The sequence below is a fragment of the Phyllobates terribilis genome, unplaced genomic scaffold, assembly GCF_046119375.1.
Source record: "Phyllobates terribilis strain yellow unplaced genomic scaffold, ASM4611937v1 Scaffold_5__5_contigs__length_657084704, whole genome shotgun sequence".
NCBI lineage: Eukaryota > Metazoa > Chordata > Amphibia > Anura > Dendrobatidae > Phyllobates > Phyllobates terribilis.
This window is the reverse complement of record NW_027362765.1, coordinates 518,406,919-518,432,572: the sequence shown is the minus strand read 5'-3', so window position 1 is coordinate 518,432,572 and position 25,654 is coordinate 518,406,919. Positions and strand designations below refer to the sequence as shown.

Genomic DNA, 25,654 nt, shown 5'->3' with positions numbered 1-25,654 from the left:
TCCTATTTAAGGCCAATCTGCCGGGAAATCTCCTAAGTCAGTGTGGATCACTGTTTCTTTAGGCTCCTCCGGTACAGTGAGAGGCACTTCTTCTTTAGGTGGTCTCTGGACACTGTTGCAGACGTTCTTCCTCCATCTCGACTGATTATGCAGGTCTTCTTATTATCAAATCTTGACTGTAACACAGTGTAGGGTTCTTTTTCCCACTGGTCATCAAGTTTGTGGTTTCGTCTTTTCCTTTTCAATACTACTTCACCAGGTGTGAAGGGTTCTGCTGGCGCGTTTTTGTTGAAGTGCGCCTCCTGCTTTTCTCTCACCCGAGTGAGACTGTCCTCGACACAGGTTTGTACTCTTCTGTACTGCTCTTGTCTGGTCATGTCCCAGTCCTCAGTGGTCATATCAGCTTCAGGCTCAACCACACCAAGCTCTAGATCCATGTGCAGCTTTCCTGGCCTTGCCCGCATGAGATATGCCGGAGTGCAATTGGTGGAACTTACTGGTATATGATTGTACAGATCTACTAGATCAGGCAGTAGGTCTGGCCTCAAGTGGTATGGTCTTTAGCAGGTCGATGATGATGTTGTTCATCTTTTCGCAGAGACCGTTGGTTTGTGGGTTGTACGGTGTAGTTCTTATCTTCTTACACCCGTAGAGATGGCAGAACTCCTTGAACAACTCAGCCCCAAAGGCCGGGCCTTGGTCCATCAGCACCTGCTCAGGATAACCATGGGTTCTACAGAAATACGCTTGGAACGTCTTTGCTGCTGTCTCTGCCGTCAGGTCTTTGACGGGGGCGACCACCAGGAAACGTGAGTAGTGATCCACCATGGTCAGAGCATAGGAGTACCCTGACCTGCTGGGAGACAGCTTGACATGGTCCAGGGCCACGATCTCCAGGGGTCGAGTTGCCTTGATGGGTTGCAGGGGTGCCTTCTGGCTGCTGTAGTCTTTTCTTCTTAGGCCACAATGTCCACAGTCCCGGCACCACCTCTCAATGGAGCTGCACATTCCTACCCAGTAGAATCGACACTTCAGCAGGGTCTCTAGCTTTTTCCAGCCAAAGTGCCCCGTTTGATCGTGGTAAGCTTCTAACACCATTTGAATGTCTGTCTTCGGGACCACTATCTGCCATACCATCTCATGGGTTTTTGGATTAACGTACCTCCGGCACAACTTCTCACGGTAGATAAACAGCCGGCTTCTCTCGTTCCCCATCTGGTTTGCTTGCAAAGATGCGTCTTTTTCCAGGGAGGAACCTTCTTGGGTTATCAGCTCCTTGATGCGGCTGACAACCGGGTCACTGTCCTGGGTCTCTTTCCAGCTGTGGTGAGGCAGGGGGTTTAACGTCTTTTCACGCTGCCTCCTGGAGGCTCGTTGCTCGTGGATCATCCCATTCCGATGAAAGGAAGGTAGCTCTATCTCTTCCAGGTCATCCACTTCTTCTTCTGTGTCTGACTGGTGAGGCATCCTGGACAGGGCATCAGCATTGGCGTTCTTGCGGCCTGCCGGGTATTTAATTGTGAATTGATAATTTGACAGGCGAGCCATCCATCGTTGTTCCAGTGCTCCCAACTTGGCTGTCTCAAGATGGGTCAAGGGGTTGTTATCAGTGAAGGCAGTGAACTTACTGGAGGCCAGGTAGTGCTTAAACCTTTCAGTGATGGCCCACACCAAGGCCAGGAACTCCAACTTAAAGCTGCTATAGTTCTCTGGGTTCCTCTCGGTCGGGCGGAGCTTCCTGCTTGCATATGCGATTACTTTCTCTTGGCCATTCTGCTTCTGACTTAAGACAGCTCCCAATCCTTCGTTGCTGGCATCTGTATACAGCAGAAACGGTTGGCTGTAGTCAGGGTAGGCTAGGATCTCATCACCTGTCAGGATCTCCTTCATCTCCTGAAACGACTCGGCTTGCTTCTTACCCCAGTGGAATGGGGGGTTTCTGCCTTTAGGGGACTGTCCTACCAGGAGGTCTTGCAGAGGAGCTGCTTTCTTGGTGAAGTCTTTTACAAACCTCCGGTAGTATCCTACTAGTTCCAAGAACTGACGCACCTCCTTGAGGTTCTTCGGCTCCGGCCACTTCTGGATGGCAGTAACCTTCTTCGGGTCTGGCGCTACCCCTTCCGGACTGACAATGTGCCCCAGGTACTGTACCTTTCTCTTGAGCAGGTGGCACTTTGAGGGTTTTAACTTCATCCCATACCGGGACAGTGACTCAAATACCTCTGCCAGGTGTTTCAAGTGGTCCTCATACGTTTTGGAGTACACTATCACGTCGTCCAGGTAAAGTAACACAGTCTCGAAGTTGCGGTGTCCCAGACAGCACACCATCAATCTCTGGAACGTTCCAGGGGCATTGCAGAGTCCAAACGGCATACTGTTGAACTTGCAGATTCCCATCGGGGTAGTGAAGGCCGTCTTCTCCCAATCCTCCTCAGCTACAGCTACTTGCCAGTACCCACTAGTGAGGTCAAGGGTGGAAAAGTAATTTGCAGACTTTAAGGCAGCTAGGGACTCCTCTATGCGTGGTAAAGGGTATGCATCTTTATGTGTAATGCGATTTACTTGTCGGTAATCTACACACATTCTCATGCTCCCGTCCTTTTTCCTAACTAGCACTAGGGGAGCTGCCCAGGGACTACAACTATCCCTTACCACCCCCGCCTTTCTCATGTCGTGAAGCATTTCCTTAGCCTTCTGGTAGTGTGCTGGTGGTATAGGCCTGTAACGTTCTTTGATTGGGGGATGGTCGCCTGTGGGGATATGGTGTTGAACCCCCTTAATCCTCCCGAAGTCAAGTGAATGTTTACTGAACACCTGCGCGCATTCTTGAACCACCCGGTGTACAACCTGTTTTTGATGGGCAGGAGTGGTGTCTGTCCCAACACGGAGCTGTTGACACCAATCCTCCACCTGGGTTGCAGGGTCATTATCCTCCACTTCATCTGGTGAGGTTAAGGACTCCGCCTTGTGAATGCAGTTGTTATTTACAGCATGTAATTTGGCAACAGTGGCATAACAAGGCAATCTGACCTCATCTTCCCCACAGTTGAGATGACGGACGGGCACCCTCCCATTGCGTACATCTACCACCCCTCTGGCGGTTAAGAGCGTGGGTCTGTGCTCGGAGCAAAGGGGTTCTACTACAGCCTGGTAGCTCTGTCCTCTAAGACCTATAGCAGCTCAACACCAGATGAGCATTTCACTCATTGGGGGGATGACAATGGGTATGGGATCCGTCACCCGCACATTACCGATTTCACCTTCTGTTAACCTTACTTGCTGTTGGTACATCAGGACTCGGATCTCCTTCTGCAGCGCCCTCCTCTGTCCTGGTCTGGCAGTGTCAGCTATCTGTTGGAGCAAGAACACAACTTCTCCCAAACAGTTACCAACAATGTTAGTGCCAAGTACCATATACGGATTGGTGTCATCAGGATTAGTCTCTACTACAATTAGCCCCTGGTCCTTCAGCTCCACTCTCTCCACCTTTACAGTCACATTCTTAACCCCGATTAGGTTAAGGGGGAGTCCTTTTGAGGCATAAACAGAAAGACTTGGAGCTGGCGGACGTAGGTCGTCCATGGATCAGAACCTCTTGTAGAGGACGTCATGCATGATGGTTACCTGAGATCCTGTGTCCAGCAGAGCATGCGTCGGGATCCCGTCCAACACAATGGACAGGAAAGGTCTTCCTCCGACGAACCTGTTGTACCAGTCTGATGGGCCTGGGAAGTTTACTCCTGGGTGTCGGCCCTCGGACCCAGGGTTTTCTCGTTTAAAGGGCAATTCTGGGCGGTGTGTCCGGTCTTGCGGCAGCGGTAGCAGGTAGGGTCCTTCTGTGGACGGCGCTGGTCACTGCTCCTCGTAGAGGGTGGTGTTGGCCTCCTCCTCCTTCGCATCCAGGGGACATCCTCAGGGCTATCGGCTAACAGGATTTTCCCTCCTTCCTCGGGCTCTGTCCGCAGCTGCAGGGCACTCAGCACAGTGGTCAGGGTTTTGCTCATCTGACGCACCTCAGAGCGCAGACTGTCCAGCTCTCTAGGGGACGTTGCTGGAACCTTAGCTTCAGCAGCCACTGGGGAAAAGGTGGGTGTAGCAGGTACTGGGGTAGCCCCACCCTGGTAACATTGGATGGCATTTGTTTCCAGGGGCTGCAGTACTTTTATAGCCATGTCCTTAAGATTATCAAAGGTGGCATCTGGATGATCCAAGGACCACCAACGTAAAGTCCTGCTCTCCTCTGGAGACCTCAGTCCCCGGACAAACTGTTCCTTCAGCATTTTGTTTTCATTTTCGATGCTGGTTGGACTAACCTGTTTCAGAGCCCGCAGGGCCCCTTGTAGACGCCAGGCATAGTCCCGAACATTGTCCTCCGGCTGTTGAGAACAGTTGTAGAACCTCATCCGGAGGTCCGCCTCAGTAAGATCCTCAAAGACAGTCTGTAGCTTTTGAAATATTGCGGACACTGACTCCTGGTCTGCTCACCACAGGTGGAGCTGGGCCTCAGAGCAGCGTACGGAGAGGGGGATGCAGGACAGGTGAGACCCAGCCGGGTCAGAGCAAGAACAGGGACAGACACGATAGTCACTTCAGTACCTTTTACTGATGGAAATTCAGGCACGTCCCGGAGTACTGTAGGATAAAGGGTGCATATCAGGATCCTCCCCAATGAGCGGGTATAGGGCCTCGTGTTTCTTGCCTCTGCGTAGTAAGTTTCTGACCTGCCTGGAGCTAGGCCTAACCTTGTCTCTGTCCTGCGCTGGCTGACCTTGTGGCAGGGCCTTTTCTTGGAATACACACACCTCAGCTTGCGGGGTCTATGTGTTTCCCGGCTCTGTTACGTATCAGCACTTTAGCGATCCTGGGACCTGTAGTTCTCCAGGGATTCCGGTTATGCCTTACTGGGTCATAGAGATCCCGGTAAGCTCGGACCCGGTGTCCGGTAACTGCTTCGGGGTGAGCCAATTAAGCTCCTCTTCCCCCTATGTACTAACTCTCCACTCGCCTTCGGCCTACTCGGGCCCTCACTAGGCTATACACACTAACGGCAGCTTGCCGCGCTTCACCGATCTTATGGCGCCGGCACACCTTAAGCTCTAACTGAGCTACAACTGCGTCTGGACTGTGCTCACTGCAGACTGACCTCTCTCAGGCTTCTCTACTGCAGGAACTTTCTCAACAGACTTGGCTTTCTGTCGACTCCAGACCAACTGCCGCCTGGCTCCACCTTCCCTATTTATATCCCTAACGGGCTCCCTCTGCTGGTCTGAGGTGGAAGGTGGAGATGTGTGAATGTTTATGGGGGCCTCTTGTGGAGGAATCCATCAATGCAGTCTTCTAGGATCTGTGATACCAAGCACAGCTGGGCGTCACAATTGCAATTGTTCATTTTACCATATAATGTACTGAGAAACAGAAAAAAATCCAAGTGTGTTGAAATTGCAAAAAAAGGCATTTCTGCCATTATTTTGTTTTCACAGCGTTTGTGTGGTAAAATATGCATGTCACAAATATCAAAAATGTATAATTCCACAAAACATACAAGTAAAAATGTTTATTTTTACTAGCTCTTAAAAATAAAGAAAAATAGTATGTATAAAAGAGGACACATATTCTCTTTTTTTTTATCATCAATAAAGGTCATCAATGTCTGATCGGTCAGGGGCCGACACCCAGCACCCCTGCCGATCAGCCGTTCTCGGCTGCCGGTCATAAATGCTCATTTGCGGAGCTGCTCCGCTCTCTGATAGTGGCCCCGGCAGGGTACTACACATCCACCCATTATTAGAAGACGAAGGAGCAGCTCCGCAAATAAGCCGCCACCGAGAACAGCTCATATACCAGGCAAATCTATTGTTAGATCTACCGTCTATGGAGTTTTGGATGCTTTTTTTGAGCCTTTCTATGGATATTTGTGCACATATTCCCCCTCTTTTTCTCATATTTGAGGTTTATTTGTATGAATACAGGATATGAATTTTTTTCCATAACTTAAAAATTTGATATATCTTTGTTCTACTCTATTGATCGATCTGTTAAATTCATATGTGCACACATATGCATATATATGCTTATATGCACATATTTGCAGATTTGTATCTATTTTGAAGGTTATTCATCTATTTATTCATTAGGCTCCCTGTGTGGTTCCAGTTTCTGTGTGTTTGTCTCCTGTTTTATTCAATGTTAATATATGTTTTATACATTCATTTGTACTAATAAAGATTTACATTATTTTATTTGGACTGTATTACTCCTGATTTTTTGTAGGTTTAATAATTATGCTTAGGAGAGCCATTACTGAGTCAGGTCAATTCTAGGTATATTTGTATATTCAATGTTCACATATACATATATATAACATGCTCAGAGTGAAGCTGTATTTCTTTGTAGGCAATGCAATCACCAAAATCTGCACCAGTACATTTATTTTTGATAGGTACTGCTTTTTTGATATTACCTTTGTGTGGTACCTTTAACCCTATCACTCATACAAAGGATCATCGCCATCTTTGCAGCCACTATCCTCTGTGCTGTAGTCACTATTAGGCCATGTTCACACGTTCAGTATTTGGTCAGTATTTTGCATCAGTATTTGTAAGCCAATACCAGGAGGGAAACAATCAGAGAAAAAGTATAATAGAAACCCGTCACCACTTCTGTATTTATCACCCACTCCTGGTTTTAGCTTACAAATACTGATGTAAAATACTGACCAAATGTTTAACGTGTGAACATGGCCTTAGAGCAGGAACATGACTGCAGCTGATAGAAATAATTCTGCTCTTGTCAACACGCTACAGGGAACTGTATAGGCACACACTGGTTTTTGAGGAGTTGTATGGAGTGTTCCGCTCCAAGGAATGCCTGAAAAATCACATGAAAAATGCTTGGAAGAGACCCTTCCCCTTTATTTCTATTATAAAACCACTTTGCTGTTCATATTTACAGTCTTTGAAACATTTTTATTTCGCTACAGGTTATCAAAGCTTCCTGGTGGGAACAAAGAAAGTACATGTCACTTGTTTGATTGGTTCCCGATTACATCTGCTCGAAACTAGGCACTGTTCAAGGGCTGCAAAAAAACCTTCAAAAACTCTTTCATACCACTTAAGGAAATTAAAATCTTCTCCAAAAATTCCCTAAAGAAACGTTTCCTGAAGTAGTTTAGACTCAAAAGCTAGTAGTTTTTGACCTCTTCAAAAGTTCTGTCTGCACATACCCTTTTAGTATGGTGCTATGTGGAATGTGGGTTCTGCATACTTCACCTCACACAACTTTCCCTGTCTATTAAACCAGTCAAACAACTCTTCAGTTACACAGCCATCATCTTCCGGGAACGATGTGGCTTTGTTCTAGAGCCCGCATCAAAGTCAGGGGGCTGACATATGACATAGTTGTACTTCATGTCGGTAAGGGATTAATGTGCAAAAAGCAAAAACCTTATTGTGTATTTTGTGCATTGAAATTCCATTTTTCTTAGGTAAGTATAACAAAGGGAGTAAGAGTTGTCATCATCACTATAAAGAAAACAAATATTACATGAAAGGGATTTTCTCCTCCAACCAGTTTCATGGCATGCCATATTAACCTGTCATAAAGCACTACTGTAGGAGATTCCATAGTACATACTGCACATATTAGACATTCTGACTATGTGTGTATCTTATATGTCTTACTGCAAACATAACTCAACTGTCCAGGTCACCAACATAAATTTCTTGGCTTTACTGATTCTATAAATTCACAGTGACAGTGGATTTTCTTTAAAGTCAATCTGACAGGAAACTATTTTGGTCCTTTTTTAACCAATTAGGGCCAGGCCATTTTTTCCCACCATTTGAACATATTAATACATTCATTTTTTGGGTGATTTCCCCTGTAACTGGAGCTTGTATATTAGCCCCATTTATAGAAGAAATTTACCATCCAGGCTGCATAGCGGAGTCGACTGGATCTTCTAGGACCCAGCAGTTTCTGCTCACATGATCACTGGGTCCATGGGATAAAGCATTATCAGTGCTTCCTATCCTTTATCCACATAAGCTGGTTCACCACTGTGTACAGTATATTAAGATTGAGAAGATAAACTTGGTAATAAATGATGTTTATCTTTTCTGTGGGGAGTCTGGCTGTGTCTGACAGTCGGGTCCCCACCTCCACAGCTGCACTATCCCATGCAAACTGCTTATACCACACATTGATGTTTTAGAAGGTGAGAACAGAGTAAAGTATGGACTGCCCAGACATTTATAGTCTATGGGCAGTCCAGAAGTAGTAACATTCTATAAACTTTTTTCATACATATTAGATACCTCTGGTCTTCCTTCTTCAACTGTTTGATCACTTTACCAATATATTCAAGAGTAGGTCTCTTTGTAGGATTCACGTTGAAGCATTCCTTCATACAGGACATCAGTTTATCGATGCAATACGGATATGAATCTGGAGATTCCACAAGATTTTCATACAATAACTGTAACAGAAAAAATTATTAATACTTTCATTTACAATCTTTTAAAGATCACTTACTTTTCACCACTCCTTTATATGCTTACATGATGGGGCTCCTTTGAAGGGATCAGATAACCACTAGTTTTAATTGAGTTAAATAACACTTTAAGCCCATCCCAGTAATGAATGGCTACTGAAAAAATGAAATAATCTTACTCTGAATATCACACATGTTTCATGTAAGGCAAGCCTTGGGTTGACTACAGCAGGAACATATGATTACATGTTGTAACATGATATTTCCTGCTTGCGACGATTGTTGAGTGGCGGGCCCAAACTATGCTGCAAAATGAGTCAGCTTTACCTCTTCAACATCAGGGAACCTCAGGGGCACTGAAGCTCTAAAGCAAGGAGTCTTCAAGTGCTGCATTCATTACCTAGGAGACCAGCCACCTATGATACACTGCAGTGGTGCAGCGCAGGCAACAAGCTGTACATAACAGAATCAAAAATCCCTCCATTCTTGAGAACATATGATTTTTAATAAGAGGTAAATTGCAATGTTGCTTGTTTTTGCAAGCTTTTAGTAATTTTGGCCATTTATAATATAAGAAAAAGTCCCTTTAAACAATATTCACTTCTTACAATAACTGCTGGAAAGCATTTACAGTTGCAATTTTGAAGAAAATTCAGAGCTAAAGTAATATTTTTCTATTGCTTAACTAGACCTAACCAGCCTAAAAAAGATTGAGAAGATATAAAATTATTGTAGGTTTCAGACATTCTTCTTGTAGATATAAATGTATGGATTCCAGAGTCAAATAATAAGCCTGTGTTCAAATTACTGAAATATAGATTATCAAAAGGATTAATTTGCATATTAGTCTTGCTGTAATCATGATGTCCTAATAGGTAAGTATAAGAAGACTTTACCTTGGAGTTATCGGGTAACGATAGAAGGAATTTTTTCCGGGTGTTCAATGCTTCCCAGAACACTGACGCCAAATTATAGATATCAGATGAGTATGAGTACATCCCATTCATTTTCACTTCAGGTGCTGACCTGTCAGATCCAACGACAAAAACGTTACCTCATAACATTTTGAGGTATACTCCAAAACATTGGTTCCAGTGCTTTATCCAAGAAATATCTTGGTCAGAAAAAAATTGCAAAGCTGGTATGTGCTACATAACTGTATGCTTATATACATACATAAATCACCCAAATTATCAGAATTACCTCCTTAATATTGTGTAGGTTCCCCTCTTGCCATCAAAACAACTATGCTGTATGGAGTGAATAAAAAAAGACCGTAAGAAGGCACCTCGTATAATATGTCTACACAGGGTGAGGAGATGGGCAGCTAAATAAATGGGTGCTCATTTTTGTATAAGTGGAAAGCAGCTTGAATCCCCTTCTAGGGGTGTTTTGATGACTGCAGAGACAGAAATCTTCTATTCCTATAAGTTGAAGGCATCAGACAGGTCCCAGAGGATTATGAGGCAGTATATAATAGAGAATTATGAAGATATGCCTCTAGATGGCACTGCCATTCTTTGAAAAAATGATGTAAGATTTCTCCATTTATACAGGTCCAGAAATATTTGGACAGTGACAAGTTTTGGCATCTTAGCTGTTTACCAAAACATATTCAAGATATAGTTATATAATCAATATGTGCTTAACCCCTTTACAACCCAAGGTGGTTTGCACGTTAATGACTGTCACTTTATGAGGTAATTACTCTGGAACGCTTCAACGGATCCCTCTGATTCTGAGATTATTTTCTCGTGACATATTGTACTTCATGATTGTGGTAGAATTTCTTCGATATCACTTGCGTTTATTTGTGAAAAAAAAAAATTTGGCGAAAATGTTGAAAATGTAGCAATTTTCAAAATTTTTATTTGTATGCCCTTAAATCAGAGAGATATGTCACACAAAAGAGTTAATAAATAACATTTCCCACATGTCTACTTTACATCAGCACAATTTTGGAACCAACATTTTTTTTTTTATTAGGGAGCTATAAGGGTTAAAAGTTGACCAGCGATTTCTCATTTTTCCAACAAAATTTACAAAACCATTTTTTTAGGGACCACATCACATTTGAAGTCACTTTGAGGGGTCTTTATGACAGAAAATACCCAAAAGTGACACCATTCTAAAAACTGCACCCCTCAAGGTGCTCAAAACCACATTCAAGAACTTTATTAACCGTTCAGGTGCTTCACAGGAATTTTTGGAATGTGGAAGAAAAAAAAAGAACAATTAACTTTTTTCGCAAAAATGTTATTTTAAACCCAATTTTTTTTTTTTTCGCAGGGGTAACAGGAAAAAATGGACCCCAAAATTTGTTGTGCAATTTCCCTTGAGCACGCAGATACCCCATACGTGGGGAAAAACCACTGTTTAGGCGCACGGCAGGGTTTGGAAGGGAAGGAGCGCCATTTAACTTTTTGATTGTAAAATTTGCTTGAATAATTAGCGGACGCCATGTTGCGTTTGGAGAGCCCCTGTTGTGCCTAAACAGTGGAAACCCCCACAAGTGACACCATTTTGGAAACTAGACCCCTCAGGGAACTTATCTAGATGTGTGTTGAGCACCTTGAACCCCCAGGTGCTTCACAGAAGTTTATAACATTGAGCCGTAAAAATAAAATTTTCACATTTTTCCCACAAAAATGTTTTTCAGCCCCCAATTTTGCATTTTCATAAGGGTAACAGGAGAAATTGCACCATGCAGCTTGTTGTGCAATTTCTCCCGAGTAAGAAGATACCTCATATGTGGGGGAAAACCACTGTTTGGGCGCACAGCAGGGTTCGGAAGGGAAGGAGCGCCATTTGACTTTTTGATTGTAAAATTAGCTTGAATAATTAGCGGATGCCATGTTGCGTTTGGACAGCTCCTGATGTTCCTAAACAGTGGAAACCACCCACAAGGGACACCATTTTGGAGACTAGACCCCTCAGGGAACTTATCTAGATGTGTGGTAAGCACATTGAACCCCCAGGTGCTTCACAGAAGTTTATAACATTGAGCCGTAAAAATAAAATTTTCCCATTTTTCCCACAAAAATGTCTTTCAGCCCCCAATTTTGCATTTTCATAAGGGGAAATTGCACCATGCAGTTTGTTGTGCAATTTCTCCTGAGTAAGCAGATACCCCATATGTGGGGGAAAACCACTGCTTGGGCATGCAGCAGGGTTCGGAAGGGAAGGAACGCCATTTGACTTTTTGAATGTAAAATTTGCTTAAATAATTAGCAGATGTGCCCCTGATGTGCCTAAACAGTGGAAAACCCCCACAAGTGATACTATTTTGGAAACTAGACCCTTCAGGGAACTTATCTAGATGTGTGGTGAGTAGTGTTGAGCCACCCCCGTAGTGTTCGAGTTCGGTTCGGTTCGTCGAACACCCGTGTGTTCGCCGAACTGTTCGTCGAACTGTTCGTCGAACACCTTCGAACACCGTTAAAACCAATGGCAGGCAAACAAAAACACATAGAAACACATAGAAAACACCTTCAAAGGTGTCCAAAAGCTGACAAACTGCTCAGAAGACACAACTAACACATGGAAAAGTGACAAGTACATATAGTCATGCGAAAAGAAAAGAGGTGGAGGAGTAAAAGGAGGGGGAGACACAGATATAGGCATGTCATGCCCTTCTAAAATCCAAAAAGTGAGAAGCCGAGACGGCCAGTCCGCTCCTGCCCGTGCCACCTCCGTGTCGCCGGGTTTGTGCCAGAGCCGCGGTGAACCCTGACGGCCAGCCCCCCTCTCCCAATACTGGTGCCTGTCCGCTGGTGGGTCGAGAGAGCCCCCCTGTGGTGGAGGCAGCTCTAAGCTTTTTAATTTAAATTGTCCCTCTAATTTGAATGAATACACTTTAAATCCATTTACAAGGATCTATTGGAGGGCAAGTCTCATGCCAGCAGCCGCGTAATTCCAGCTCCAGTAGCGTCCACTAAAGCTGCTGCAGTTAAAAAGCTTTTATAAGGATCGAGCTCGGCTGTCCACCGCAAGGCATCCTAGTGCCAGTCCCAGCCCCTATGCCTTGGGGTGCCTCCTGATGCTCTTCACTAAGTATCCCGTGGTCCCGAAGCATTTCCTTTGAAAAAATTAAGTGTCCAAACTACAGGTGGTGTAGCTTGCTTAACAGCCGGGATAATCCGCTGACTAGCAGACACTGCTACTAGGCACAAAGTATTTCCTGGGCTAGATGCAGTTAAAAATTTGTAAGTAGATACTCTCGTTGGATGCTGAGAAAGCATTCCATAGAGTCTCCTGGCACGCCATATATGATTCTCTTAAAAAGCTTGGGGTAGGGGTCTAGGGGACCCTTTTATAGCCAAAATCACGGCCCTGTATCACAATACGTCACCTAGGCTGAAGATAAATGGAACTGTAGCACCGAGGGCTCGGTTGCTACAGACGTATTGCACCTCACCCAGAGGTGTGATATCTCACTCTCAGATAAGGATGGAGTGTGGATCAGGACCCGACACCTGCATGCATTACACCACATTGCCGTGGGGCAGGGCGACCAATATGCCCCTGAGATGGGCACGACAGTCCCTGTCCCTGGCTGGAGTGGGGGGAGGGAACACTGAGGAAGGGGAACCCTGCAGTGCAGGAGCAGGGAGGAAGCAGTTCCTGGGTGCATTGAGAAGGGAGTATAAAAGGTGGGCACCATCTTAGTTCAGTGCAGAGAAGTCTGAGCAGAAGTGGCAGGGAGCAGGGGCTCTGCATGAGCTCTGCTCCGGAGGCGGGCCTAGTAACAGAGGCCCAGGCCTGCAAGAGGGAGAAGGAAGGAAGAGGAGCGGAGAAGGCTCCAGGAACGAGGAATGAAGGGATCCCAGGGGTGCGGACGGGCGAGTCGCCACCGCACGCCCGAATCCACCTGCGTGGAGGGGTCAGGCCAAAGGGGGAGACCGGTCCCCGAACTAGTGGAGGCAGGAAACGACCCTCAGCTAGAAACCGGAGGCTCTGACATTTTATGTGGCGCAGCCCCTTGCTCCACCCGCTAGGAAGGCACCACATAGGGTCAGGGAAACTGGCGCCAAGTTTACCAAGAGGAGGCCCGAGGCAGCCGGACAGAAGTGTTGGTAAGAAAGGCCAGACAAAGGACACACAAAGGGGGTCCTGTGAAGCGCTCCAAAGTTATCTGGGAGTTGTCTGAGCCCCTCACCTGGTGAGCACAGTACGACGTGGGCAGCCGTTACCTGCAGACGTGGTCTGGATAATAAGAACTGTGAGTAAAGGCCCTGAACTGCATCACTGACTCCGTGTCGTTACTGCTGCTGCCCTGCACCATCACCCCCATCCTCCGCATACACTGCCCTGAGGCTATACTCCTCCCGTGGGGAGTTATGCTACGCTCTGCTGCACCCACAACACCAGCCTTAGCGGTCTGCCCTGCAGCGGCGGTTCACTCTGACCGCAATCCACGGGTGGCGTAGTCGGACATTTAAACATCAAAACCACATAAATAGTTCCGCCACTGGTTTGACCGCCCTGAGCCACGGAACCGGATCGCCGCCACGAAGACTACAACCACCAGCATCCACCAAAAAGGGTCCGGCTCCGGGTGTCCCAAGGCCCAGGGGGTGCGTCAGAACATTTTCATCACCTTTCACAATCACCAATGGGACAAGGCAGGGATGTCCTCTGTCCCCTCTCTTATACATCCTAGTGACGGAGCACCTGCTCTCATCAATTCGCCATAACCCCAATATTAGGTGGATTGAGGTGGGAGGCACCGAGTACAAGTGCTCTCTATTTGCTGATGATGTCCTAGTATATATCACTCAATCACATATATCCATCCCTGCTGTTATGGCTGAAATAGATCACTTTGTTACATGGTAAAATTTTAAAATCAATGCAGCGAAGTCTGAGGCCCTCGATGTCTCCCTCCCTAAATCCATATAGGATTCCATCCAGTCCAACTTTCCCTTTGCCTGGCCCTCACAGGGTATCAAATACTTAGGAATTCCTATTCATAGAGACCTCTCCCACCTATGTTATCTTAATTTTGGGCCCTTTATTGAACAATTCCATACAGACCACGGTTGGCAAGTTGGAACTGTGAGATTCACTACGTGCACCACTGGTATTTTGTGGAAAAGCACATGTAAGATTCTGCAACAGTCTCTGCTGATACTCCTGCATGCGTGCATCCCTTTCTATGGCAGGAATAATTTCTGCAAATTTACTTTTGTACCGGGGATCTAACAGTGTGGCAACCCAGTAGTCAGGATTATTTCTAATTCTCACAATTCGAGGGTCATGTTGCAGGTAGTGCAGCAAGAAGGCACTCATGTGTGTTGCGCATCCAGGAGCACCAAGTCCCTGTTGTGTTGGTGGCGAGGTAACAATCATGCTTCCTTCCTCTGTCCTCTCCCCCCAACCTCGCACAACAGAAATGTGATCAAGGTCTCCCTCATCTGATGAGTCTTCCATCAGTTCGTCCTCCACTTCTTCCTGGGCTCCTGCACCTTCCTCACTAGTTTGGCTGCTACCATGCGCCCTGGTAAAATCATCTCCCCCACCCTCACATGCCTGCCGCCCTGGTGCTGCCAACCGTCTGGACCTTGCAGATGTTAGCCCTTCCGCATACAACTCCTCCTCCTCTACTTCCTCCACCTCCTCTTGTGCCACCACCTGACTCCGAATTCTGTTTAACATGTGCTCCAGCATGTAAATCACCGGAATAGTCATGCTGATAATGGCATCGTCAGCACTAAACATCTTCGTCGCCATTTCAAAACTGTGCAGAAGGGTGCATAGGTCCCTGATCTGAGACCACTCCTCCAGCGTGATTTGCCCCACCTCTGAATCTCGTTGGCCCAGGCTATACGTCAGAACGTATTGCACCAGGGCTTGTCGGTGCTGCCACAGTCGCTGCAACATGTGCAGAGTTGAATTCCACCGGGTAGGCACATCGCATTTTAGCCGGTGAAGTGGCAGGCCCAACGACTTCTGTAGAGATGTAAGTCGCTGAGCTGCGGGATGCGAACGGCGGAAGTGAGCACACAGCGACCGTGCCCTCTGCAGAAGGCCATCTAGTCTGGGATAGTGGGCTAAAAATTGCTGGACAACCAGGTTCAACACGTGAGCCATACAAGGCACGTGTGTGACATTGCCCCGGCGAAGGGCCGCACCCAGGTTTGCAGCATTGTCGCACACGGCCTTCCCTGGTTTCAGGTCCAGTGGAGACAACCATTCATGAAATTGGTTCTCCAGAGCTGACCACAACTCCTCAGCTGTGTGACTCACATTTCCCAGACATTTCAATGTAAAAACCGCCTGATGACGTTGAGCCCTACTGCCAGCATAGTAAGGAGGTGTGCAGGATCCCTTCTGCGCAGTTAGAAAGCTTGTGGCATGACCAGACAGGCTTTGGGTGCAGGTGGAAGACCGAGAGGAGGTTGAGGAGGCAGAAGCAGTGGAGGAAAAATGACATAAAGAGGATTGACGCACAACTCGTGGGGACGGCAAGACTTGGACAGCAGCCCCTTGTCCTGCTGTCACCATAGTTACCCAGTGCCCAGTCAGCGACATGTAACGCCCCTGTCCATGCCTACTCGTCCAAGTGTCTGTGGTGAAATGCACCCTGTCACACACAGAGTTTCTCAAAGAAGCGGTGATGTTGTGTGCGACATGCTGGTGGAGCGCAGGCACACCTTTCTTTGAGAAGTAGTGCCGACTGGGCATCTGGTACTGGGGCACTGCGACGGACATAAGGTCTCGAAAATCCTCTGTGTCCACCAGGCGGAAAGGCAGCATTTCTGTAGCCAAGAGCTTGCAGATGGTGAAATTCAACCTCTTAGCTTTCTCATGGCTAGGAGGAAATGGTCTTTTACTTGTCCACATCTGAGGGACCGAGGGCTGGCTATTGTGCTTAGACGGGGTTGATAAGGGTGTCCCCGGCAAACTGCCGGTCTGTGAGGAAGATGCAGGCGGACATGTTAGGTTGCCTTGATCCAAAGGTGGTGCTATCGATGTCGGACAGCGCTCAAGACCAGCTGGTGTTACCACCTCCAAAGAAAATGATGACCTGCCAATCACGCTGGCTGTTGCGGGTAAAGAGGTGGCAGGTCTGCGCCCCAAAACAGGTGTGACTGCTGTCCCCCCAGTCACAGAGGATGAAGAGGCCGCGGATGCACAAGATATGGCAGACGGTGGTTGGCCCGGCCGGCTAGACCGCATTGTAGCACACTGAGCTTCCCACTGCAACTTATGCTTCATGTCCATGTGCCGGTTCATGCATGAAGTACTCAAACTATGTATTTTTTGGCCTCTACTTAGCTTTTGCTGACAAATGTTACAGATAACACGAGTTGGGTCATCTTTATCGATCTGAAAAAATGCCCAGGCTATGCAAGGCTTAGCACCCATGCGACCTGAAGAGCCACCACGACTTGTGGTGAGAGGCAGAGTTGTGTTTGAGGATGCAGTTGTTGACGTGCTTCCAGTAATACGTCTCTGTCCAGGAAGGCGCAACCTGACCTCGTCGTCACTAGCATCTTCCTCCACCTCCTCTGCTGACCTCATCTCTTGGCTGACTGTGGGTTGACAGTAAGTGGGATCTCCGACCTCATCATCATCACCCTGTGCGTTATCACACCCGTCGTCCTCAGAGCCAACCTGTTCCTGCCCTGACAAAAAACTAAAGTTGTCGCTCCAATCAGGTATTTGAGTCTTATCATCGTCTTCCTCATTGTCTCCACCAACAGGAGTTACAGTTTGGTAATGAGGGTCTACATTATGGTCAGAACCTTCTACGTCTGGTCCTGGATCCGACTCATAAAGATTCTGGGCATCAGTGCAGATCATTTCCTCGTCTGGATTCACAGAAGCGCTGGAGTCGACCTCTGATTCCCAGGCTATAGTATGAGTAAACAGCTCTGCAGACTCAACCATCTGTTCTACCTCATACTCAGACGGGCAGCTGGAGATTTGGGAGCTGTGAGGAAGCAAGTGCGATTTGGGTGACACCTTTGAGGACTGGAGTATTTGTGATGTTGAAGTTGATGTGGAGGAGAGCCCACTTAAAGGAGCACTTGATATCCGTTGAAGCACCTGCTGTTTTTGTGCCTCATCTGGAATTTGTAGCGATTGGCGTGGCCGTAAGAAAGGGATCTTATCACATTGTCCGCTAAAAGAAGTAGACATTTTAGTTTGGCTGGAAGATGGTCTTTCTTCTGCACCTACCCCACGGACACAACCTTTTTTCCCCTTCCCAACACGCCTATTCCCCTTTCCACCAGCAGCAGGCCTTTTTCCACTCATTTTGGTGGTTAACTAATTCACAACTCTGGAGTTGTTTGCACAAAAAAACAATGGATGGTAACCGAGCAGAGCTGAGTGGCCAAACTGTGGTATTAGGCCAAAACTATTGGCTGGGTTAGATGCAGAAAAAAATTATTTTTAATTTGCAACCTGATGGAGGTCAGTATAGATGGACTAATAGACCAAGTCCCACACACCGCTAGAAGCCCAAATATTTTTTCAGAGCTAGATGCAGAAAATTTTTTTATTCAATTTGCAACCTGATGGAGGTCAGTATAGATGGACTAATAGACCAAGTCCCACACACTGCTAGAAGCCCAAATATTTTTTCAGAGCTAGATGCAGAAAAAAATTATTTTTAATTTGCAACCTGATGGAGGTCAGTATAGATGGACTAATAGACCAAGTCCCACACACTGCTAGAAGCCCAAATATTTTTTCAGAGCTAGATGCAGAAAAAAATTATTTTTAATTTGCAACCTGATGGAGGTCAGTATAGATGGACTAATAGAACAAGTCCCACACGCTGCTAGAAGCCCAAATATTTTTTCAGAGATAAATGAAGAAAAAAATTATTTTTAATTTGCAACCTGATGGAGGTCAGTATAGATGGACTAATAGACCAAGTCCCACACACTGCTAGAAGCCCAAATATTTTTTCAGAGCTAGATGCAGAAAAAAATTATTTTTAATTTGCAACCTGATGGAGGTCAGTATAGATGGACTAATAGACCAAGTCCCACACACCGCTAGAAGCCCAAATATTTTTTCAGAGCTAGATGCAGAAAAAAATTATATTCAATTTGCAACCTGCTGGAGGTCAGTATAGAAGGACTAATAGAACAAGTCCCACACACTGCTAGAAGCCCAAATATTTTTTCAGAGCTAAATGAAGAAAAAAATTATTTTTAATTTGCAACCTGATGGAGGTCAGTATAGATGGACTAATAGACCAAGTCCCACACACTGCTAGAAGCCCAAATATTTTTTCAGAGCTAGATGCAGAAAAAAATTATATTCAGTTTGCAACCTGATGGAGGTCAGTATAGATGGACTAATAGAATGATGCTATGCCCAAAAGATTTTACTTCACTAGGTGCAGTAAAAAAATTGGTATTCTATACACAGGTGGTATATCTTGCAACACAGATAGGCTACTCCACTGGCTAACACACTCTGCAATAGGCCAAAAAGGATTAGCTTTGCTAGATTCAGCCAAATGCTGTGAAAAAAACTTGCACAGCACTGGCACAGACCTGCCTGGCAAAAACTGATAGGAACTCATGTAACCTAGTCCTCAAAAGGACTCCAATTACAATTAGTCTTTACTCCCACAATCTATCTATTTAAGAGCACAGACCTGCCTGATAAAAGTCGTAGGAAATGCTGTAACCTAGTCCTTAAAAGGACTGCAATCACAACTATTCCCTACTCCCAAGCTATCTGTATATTTGTGCGAAAATTGGCTTGAAATTAACAAGGTATAGCGCACACAGCAACAGCGGTGCCGTCTAACACGCAGCTGCAGCAGTGAGAAAATGGTGGCGACGGGGAAAATGGCTTGGTCTTATAGGGCAAGGACATGTGACATACACTGCCAATCACACATGCCCTTGCTTGTGTGAAAAAAAGCACTTCGCTCCGTGTGTGCGCTGCTGATAGGCTGACAGATTGCACCTCCCCACTGCAAATGCGGGAAAGAGAAAAAAAAATGGAGATCTTCATTGTTCCTGCAGAGATCCATCCCCTGCCCCTCCCCCCGCCCCGCTGTACACTCAAACTGCGTATTAACATTAATTTTCATCATTACTGAGAAAAAATCCAGTTATGATTTTGGTGCACGAACAGTTATCGAACATAACCTCGAACAGCCGAATTTTTCTCAAATTGTTCGTGTTCGCCGACCGGCTCGAACACCGCCCAAAACAGCTCGAATTTGAGATTGGCGAACAGTTCGAGTAGAACAACGCTCATCTCTAGTGGTGAGCACCCTGAACCCCAAGTCCTTTACAGAAGTTTATAACATGGAGCTGTGAAAATAAAAAAAATCAAACTTTTTCCACAAAAATGATGTTTTAGCCGCAATTTTTTTATTTTCACAAGGGTAAGAGGAGAAAATGGACCCCAAAAACTTTTGTGCAATGTCTCCTGAGTATGCCAATACCCCATATGTGGGGAAAATACAGTGTTTGGGGGTACGGCAGGGTTCAGGAGTGAAGGAGCACTGTGTGACTTTTTGAATGCAAAATTGGCTGGCATCGAGAGCGGACGCCATGTCGGGTTTGGAGAGCCCCTGATGTGCCTAAATATTGGAAACCCCCACAAGTGACCCCATTTTGGAAACTACACCCCTCAAAGATTTTATCAAGGGGTATAGTGAACATTTTGAACCCAGAGGTACGACGCAGAATTTGATAACATTAGGTCATCATATTGAATAAGTTGTCATTAGTCTTGAGCGCAAGTGCTCGCTATTTAAGTTTGCATCGAGTACTCAGGTATGAACCATGTATCGCGGGTGCTCCAGTGACATGCTCGAGTCCCCACCCGCATGTTTCACGGTTATTATACACACAAAAAAAAACATGCGAGGATCGCTCGTGTATGACAGGCAATCCCCGCGAGGATTTTTTGGCCGTGAAGCATATGGGGCGGAGACTCGAGCACCCGCGATATTCAGTGCATACCCAAGTACCCGATGCAAACTCAAGTAGCGAGCACTTGAGCTCAACAATAGTCGCCATATTGTCATCTATTTTTTTTTTTTTTTTTTTTTTTTTTTTTTTTTTTTTTTTTTACTTTTGAAAAAAATCCCAACCCTAACCCAACACTAACCCTAGCACAACCCTAACCCGAGAGTTTATTTTTTACGCCGTTCCTCGTGCGGTATAAGTGATTAGACGTCTTTATTCTTCAGGTCGGTTCGATTACAGCGATACCAGAATCATATCGGGTTTTTATGATTGACAGCTGTCAGACACTAAAAGATGCATTTTTTGTAAAATCTAGTTTTTGCATCGCCATATTTTGAGACCTATGATTTTTCCATATTTTGGCCAACAGAGTCATCTGATGGCTTGTTTTTTGCAGGATGAGTTGATGTTTTTATTGGTGCCATTTTCAGGCACGTGACACTTTTTGATTGCTGTCTATTCTGATTTTTGAGATGCAGAATAAACAAAAACCAACAATTCAGGAATTGTTTTTTTTTTTTTATTATTTTTATGCTGTTCCGCGTGTGGTAAAATTGATGAGGTAGCTTTATTCTTTGGGTCAGTACGTTTACAGCGGTACCAAATTTCTATCATTTTTCTGTGTTTTGGCGCTTTTACACAATAAAAGCTATTTTAGAGAAAAAAATATTTTTTTGCCTCGCTTTACTGTGAGAGCTGGAATTTTTTTATTTTTCTGCTGATGGAGCTGTATGGTGGCTTGTTTTTTGTGGGACAATATGACATTTTCAGCGGTACCATTTTTATTTATATTCGTCTTTTTGATCGAGTGTTATTCCATTTTTTGCTTGGCGGTATGCTGATAAAGCATTGTTTTTTGCTTAGTTTTTTATTTATTTTTTTTACTGTGTTCACTGAAGGGGCTAACTAGTGGGATAGTTTTATAGGTCAGGTCGTTCCGGACGCGGCAATACCAAATATGTGTACTTTTATTGTTTTGTTTTTTTTCATAATAATATTTATTGATGGGTACATTATATTTTTATTTTTGATGGATTATTTATTTATTTTTTTAAAATATTTTTACAATTTTTTTTTTCACTTTCTGATACTTTTTTTTTTACTTTTATACTTTGTCCCACTATGGGACTTTCACTTTTTTTATTCTGATTGCCTATATTGCATACGGATGGAGCACCATACCTGTGCTATACAGGCTGTCATCGCTGCACAGGGAGAAGATCGTTTGGTCTTGCACTGCGCATGACCAAATTATCTTCCTGCTGTCTGGTGACCCGGATGTCGTCATGGCAACATCTGGGAAGCCGCGGCAGACAGCGCTGGAGGCCGGAAGTGGAGGTGAGTATTGCGATCACCTCCCCTTGCCACCGCAATGCTGCGATCGACTTCGAGGTTTTAAATCATATTTTTATTGTACTCTGTCCGCGAAGCTCTCGATCTTCTTAAAAAAAAATAAAAAAAACAAACAACCATATCCATCACCTGTCCGCTGTCACGACGTAGTCCACGATTCTGTCACGATTGTCCCTCGGCGATCTGGTTCACTTCTACAGCAGTGACATCAGCAATCACTGATGTCACTGCTGTAGAAGACAGCAGTGTATACTGACAGGAGTGTAAAATCACCCCTGTCAGTACACATTGCTGCTGCAGGAGTGAGGTCACTGGGGTTCATCAGCTGAAGATTAGCTGATCAGCCCTGGTGAGCTCACCACCATGGGAACATTCTTCCGAATGTTCCCACGGTGAGGTCACGTAAACGATCAGCTGTTCGCTCACGTGAACGCAGGTCCTGGCAGCGCAGTACACTGCTGGGATCAAGCAGGCCACCGGGAGGAGAACATCACTGGGGACCAGGACCAGGAGGACAACGGGGGGCGCCGGACAGGTGAGTACAGTGTTGTTGTTTTTTAATTTTTAGGGTTTTTTTTCCGTTTTTTACCACCACGGGCACGCCGGCTTGGCTGAGGAGACTACTGCTCCCCCCAGCCACGCCACTCTTGCTGCTATCAGCGGGAGCGGCAGTCAGATGAGAGGAGTAGTAGTCCTCCTCTCCCGACCCGGGTCCCACTTGCACCGTTTCCTCCGTGAATTTGCGCCTATTTGCTTTAATTGAAATGCAGCAAATCTGCAGGTATAAATATTATACCTGCGGATTTGCTGCAGTATAATTCAAGTCAATGGGCGTGAATTCGTTGCAGAAAGACCCGAACAATGGACATGCTGCGTTTTTTTTCCGCAATAGTAATCCTAAGTGTTAATTTCCGCATCATGTGCACAGCACATAAGGATTACCATTGCAATAACTGGCAGAGCATTTTTGATGCGTTTTCGCAGCATTTCCGCTCGGGAAAACTGCCGCGAAAACGCATCAAAAACGCTGCGTGTGCACTTAACCTAAGAGTTTAGGAATTACAGCTCTTTAATTTGTAGGTGCCTCTTTTTAAAGGGACCAAAGGTAATTGCACAATTATCTCAAAAGCTCTTTTTCACATCTGACCAGTGTCATTTCATATGGCAATAACTCTGGAATGCTTCAACATATCAGAGTGAATTTAAGATTGTTTTTTTCATGACACATTATATTTTATGATAATGGTAAATTTAGGTTGAGATGTTTTGTGTGTTTATTTATAAAAAAATATCAGAAATTTGACAAATTTCAAAAAATTTGCAATTTTCAAACTTTTAATGATTATCCCTTTAATTCTGCTTTAATTTGGAATGCTTCAACATATCCCAGTGATTTTAAGATTGTTTTTTAGTGACAAATTCTATTTTATGATAATGGTAAATTTAGGTCGAGATGTTTTGTGTTTATTTATAAAAATATCATAAATTTTACAAAATGTAAAAAATTTGCAATTTTCAAACTTTGAATGATTATCCCTTTAATACTGATTGTCATACCACACAAAAACATTAATAAATAACATTTCCCTCATGTCTACATTACATCAGCACAATTTGTAAAATGTTATTTTATTTTGTTAGAATTTTAGCAGGTTTCAAAATGTAGCAGTCATTTTTCATTTGTTCCAAGGAAATTTACAAAACTTATTTTTTAAGGACCTATTCAGTTTTGAAGTAACTTTGGGGATTCTATATATTGAAAACCCCCAAAAATGACACTATTCTAAAAAACGCACCCCTCAACATATTCAAAATTTCTGTCAAGTAGTTATTAACCCTTCAGGTGCTTTTCAGGAATTGATGCAATATGGCATGACAGGAATGAAAAAAAAAATTCTACAACCTAAATGTTGCTAACTTCTTAACAGGTCACTATATCTGGCAGAAGCTAGGGCATATATCTGGCAACCATCAGGACCATATGATCAAGATCTCAGAGTGCTGATGGGATTGAACAGGGAGCCCCCGCACTCTGTTAACCATCTAGATGCTGTAGTCACTATTGACTGCAGCATATAAGGGGTTAAACAGCCATGGTCGGTGCCAACACTGATTGTGGCTGATGCAGCAAGTTGTGAGCTATAGTGTACAGCTGACAGCTGCTGGATTTTAACCCATCTGGGATGCTATTCTCTTATATCTCAGATCAGTAAAAAGACGTATTGCTGATCACTAAGGAGTTAATGGTATGGGCTATTCACTTTTTAATCCATAATCATTTAAGCAGGTAAAGGGTCTGGAGCTGATTCCAGGTGTGAATTTTATATTTGGAAGCCGTTGCTGTGAACCCACAACATACAGTCAAAGGAGCTCTCAATGGAAGAAAAATATACCATCATTAGGCTGAAAAAATAAGAAATACATCAGAGAGATAGCAGAAATGCTAGGAGTGGCTAAATCAAATCAGTTTGGTACATTCTGCAAAAAAAAAAGAAAAAAAAGCGCGCTATTAAGCTTGGGAACTCAAAAGGCTACAGAATTCTTTCCATGGTGAAGAAAAACCCATTTACAACATTCATCCAAGTGGAGAAAACTCTCTATGAAGTAGGTGTTTCAGTATCTAAACCTGCCATGAAGAGAGCGAGAGGGAAAGAGAGAGAGAGCTAGAACTCTAATACCAATCTAATAGCAATCCTAAAAGTAATTTGTCACATGACTTAGAATAAGAAGCCAAAGCAGAAACTCAATTTGTAGACACATGTTTCGGGGTGTTTAACCCTCATTAGTGCAAAACAGGATAAGTGATTTGGCTGGGTTAGAGGCCTCTGACTGTGGATTTATGGAGTAAAGTTTTTCCTTGTGGAGAGGCTAAAGAAGCTATTTGCAAATGTAAATTCTCAAAGGAGCATTGCATGGCATATGTCTCTTTACACTAACTTAGCACTCTCCACAAAGAGAAATTTTACCTATTAGAACCCCTGTCAGACGTTACCCTTTGCACTTATGATGGAAAAACACCTCAAATCACATGACAGCAGAGTTTTGGGTCTGGCTTCTTAGTCTAAATCATGTGGCAAGGCTCTTTACATGGTCGATATTGACATTTAGGATTTCGACTTCTAATAGGTGGCACTTGAGTTCCTGTCATCTTCCTCTATGAAGACGCTATTTACAAATTTAAATTCCCAGAGGAGCATTGCATGTCTTATAAGTCTGCTTATGCTTACTTAGCATTCCCCACAAGACGAAACTTTACCCCCTAGCAAGCAAGCACTTTTGTTGAGAGAGCTCCAGCTCCTTATAGCTTATCACAAACTTGACAACCATCAATGAAAGGGTACTTGTCTACCACACTGTTGGGATGCAAGCCTACCGTAATTATTACTCTTAATGTGCAACATTCCTGCAAATTTATCTGTTTTGGCTTGTGGGTGTATTAATGCTTGCAGGGCTGTAATGCAATTACATACGTACTGTCACTTGTAGCGCTTTTAACCTGCACCAAATAATCATATTTTGCCATGTCCTACAATGTTTGATGTGTATCAGCTATACTGTATTATTGTAAATGATATGCACTTTTTGAATCTATAGTCAGAATGCATATAAGATGGGAAAGTAAAGACTATAAACTCTTAGGTCATCGTCAAATTGAACAGATGTACACATTGAAATGCTTTACCATGCTGCGGCATCAGGAGGCATCATTTTCAAAACATAGTGTTGGTTATTCTCTAGGAAGACGGCTCTTCCAAAATGCCCAACCTTTAAAGTTCCCTATAAAATAGAACAGATAGTCATCAATATAAAGATATGTATTATGTAAGAATACACTTATAATTTCCTTATATTA

The 25,654-nt window shown here is 44.4% G+C and overlaps 1 protein-coding gene across 2 annotated transcripts in view; it reads right to left on the bottom strand.

Moving 5' to 3' along the window:
* LOC141273618 (uncharacterized) overlaps window positions 1-25,654 on the bottom strand; it is a 135,484-nt gene that overhangs the window by 12,068 nt on the left and 97,762 nt on the right. For both annotated transcript variants that reach the window (XM_073685700.1, XM_073685701.1), the window contains exons 17-19: window positions 25,484-25,578; window positions 9,388-9,517; window positions 8,316-8,476 (exon numbers count right to left, since the gene is read on the bottom strand). In XM_073685700.1, coding sequence (XP_073541801.1) covers window positions 8,316-8,476; window positions 9,388-9,517; window positions 25,484-25,578 — 386 coding nt within the window. The remainder of the gene's footprint in view (window positions 1-8,315; window positions 8,477-9,387; window positions 9,518-25,483; window positions 25,579-25,654) is intronic.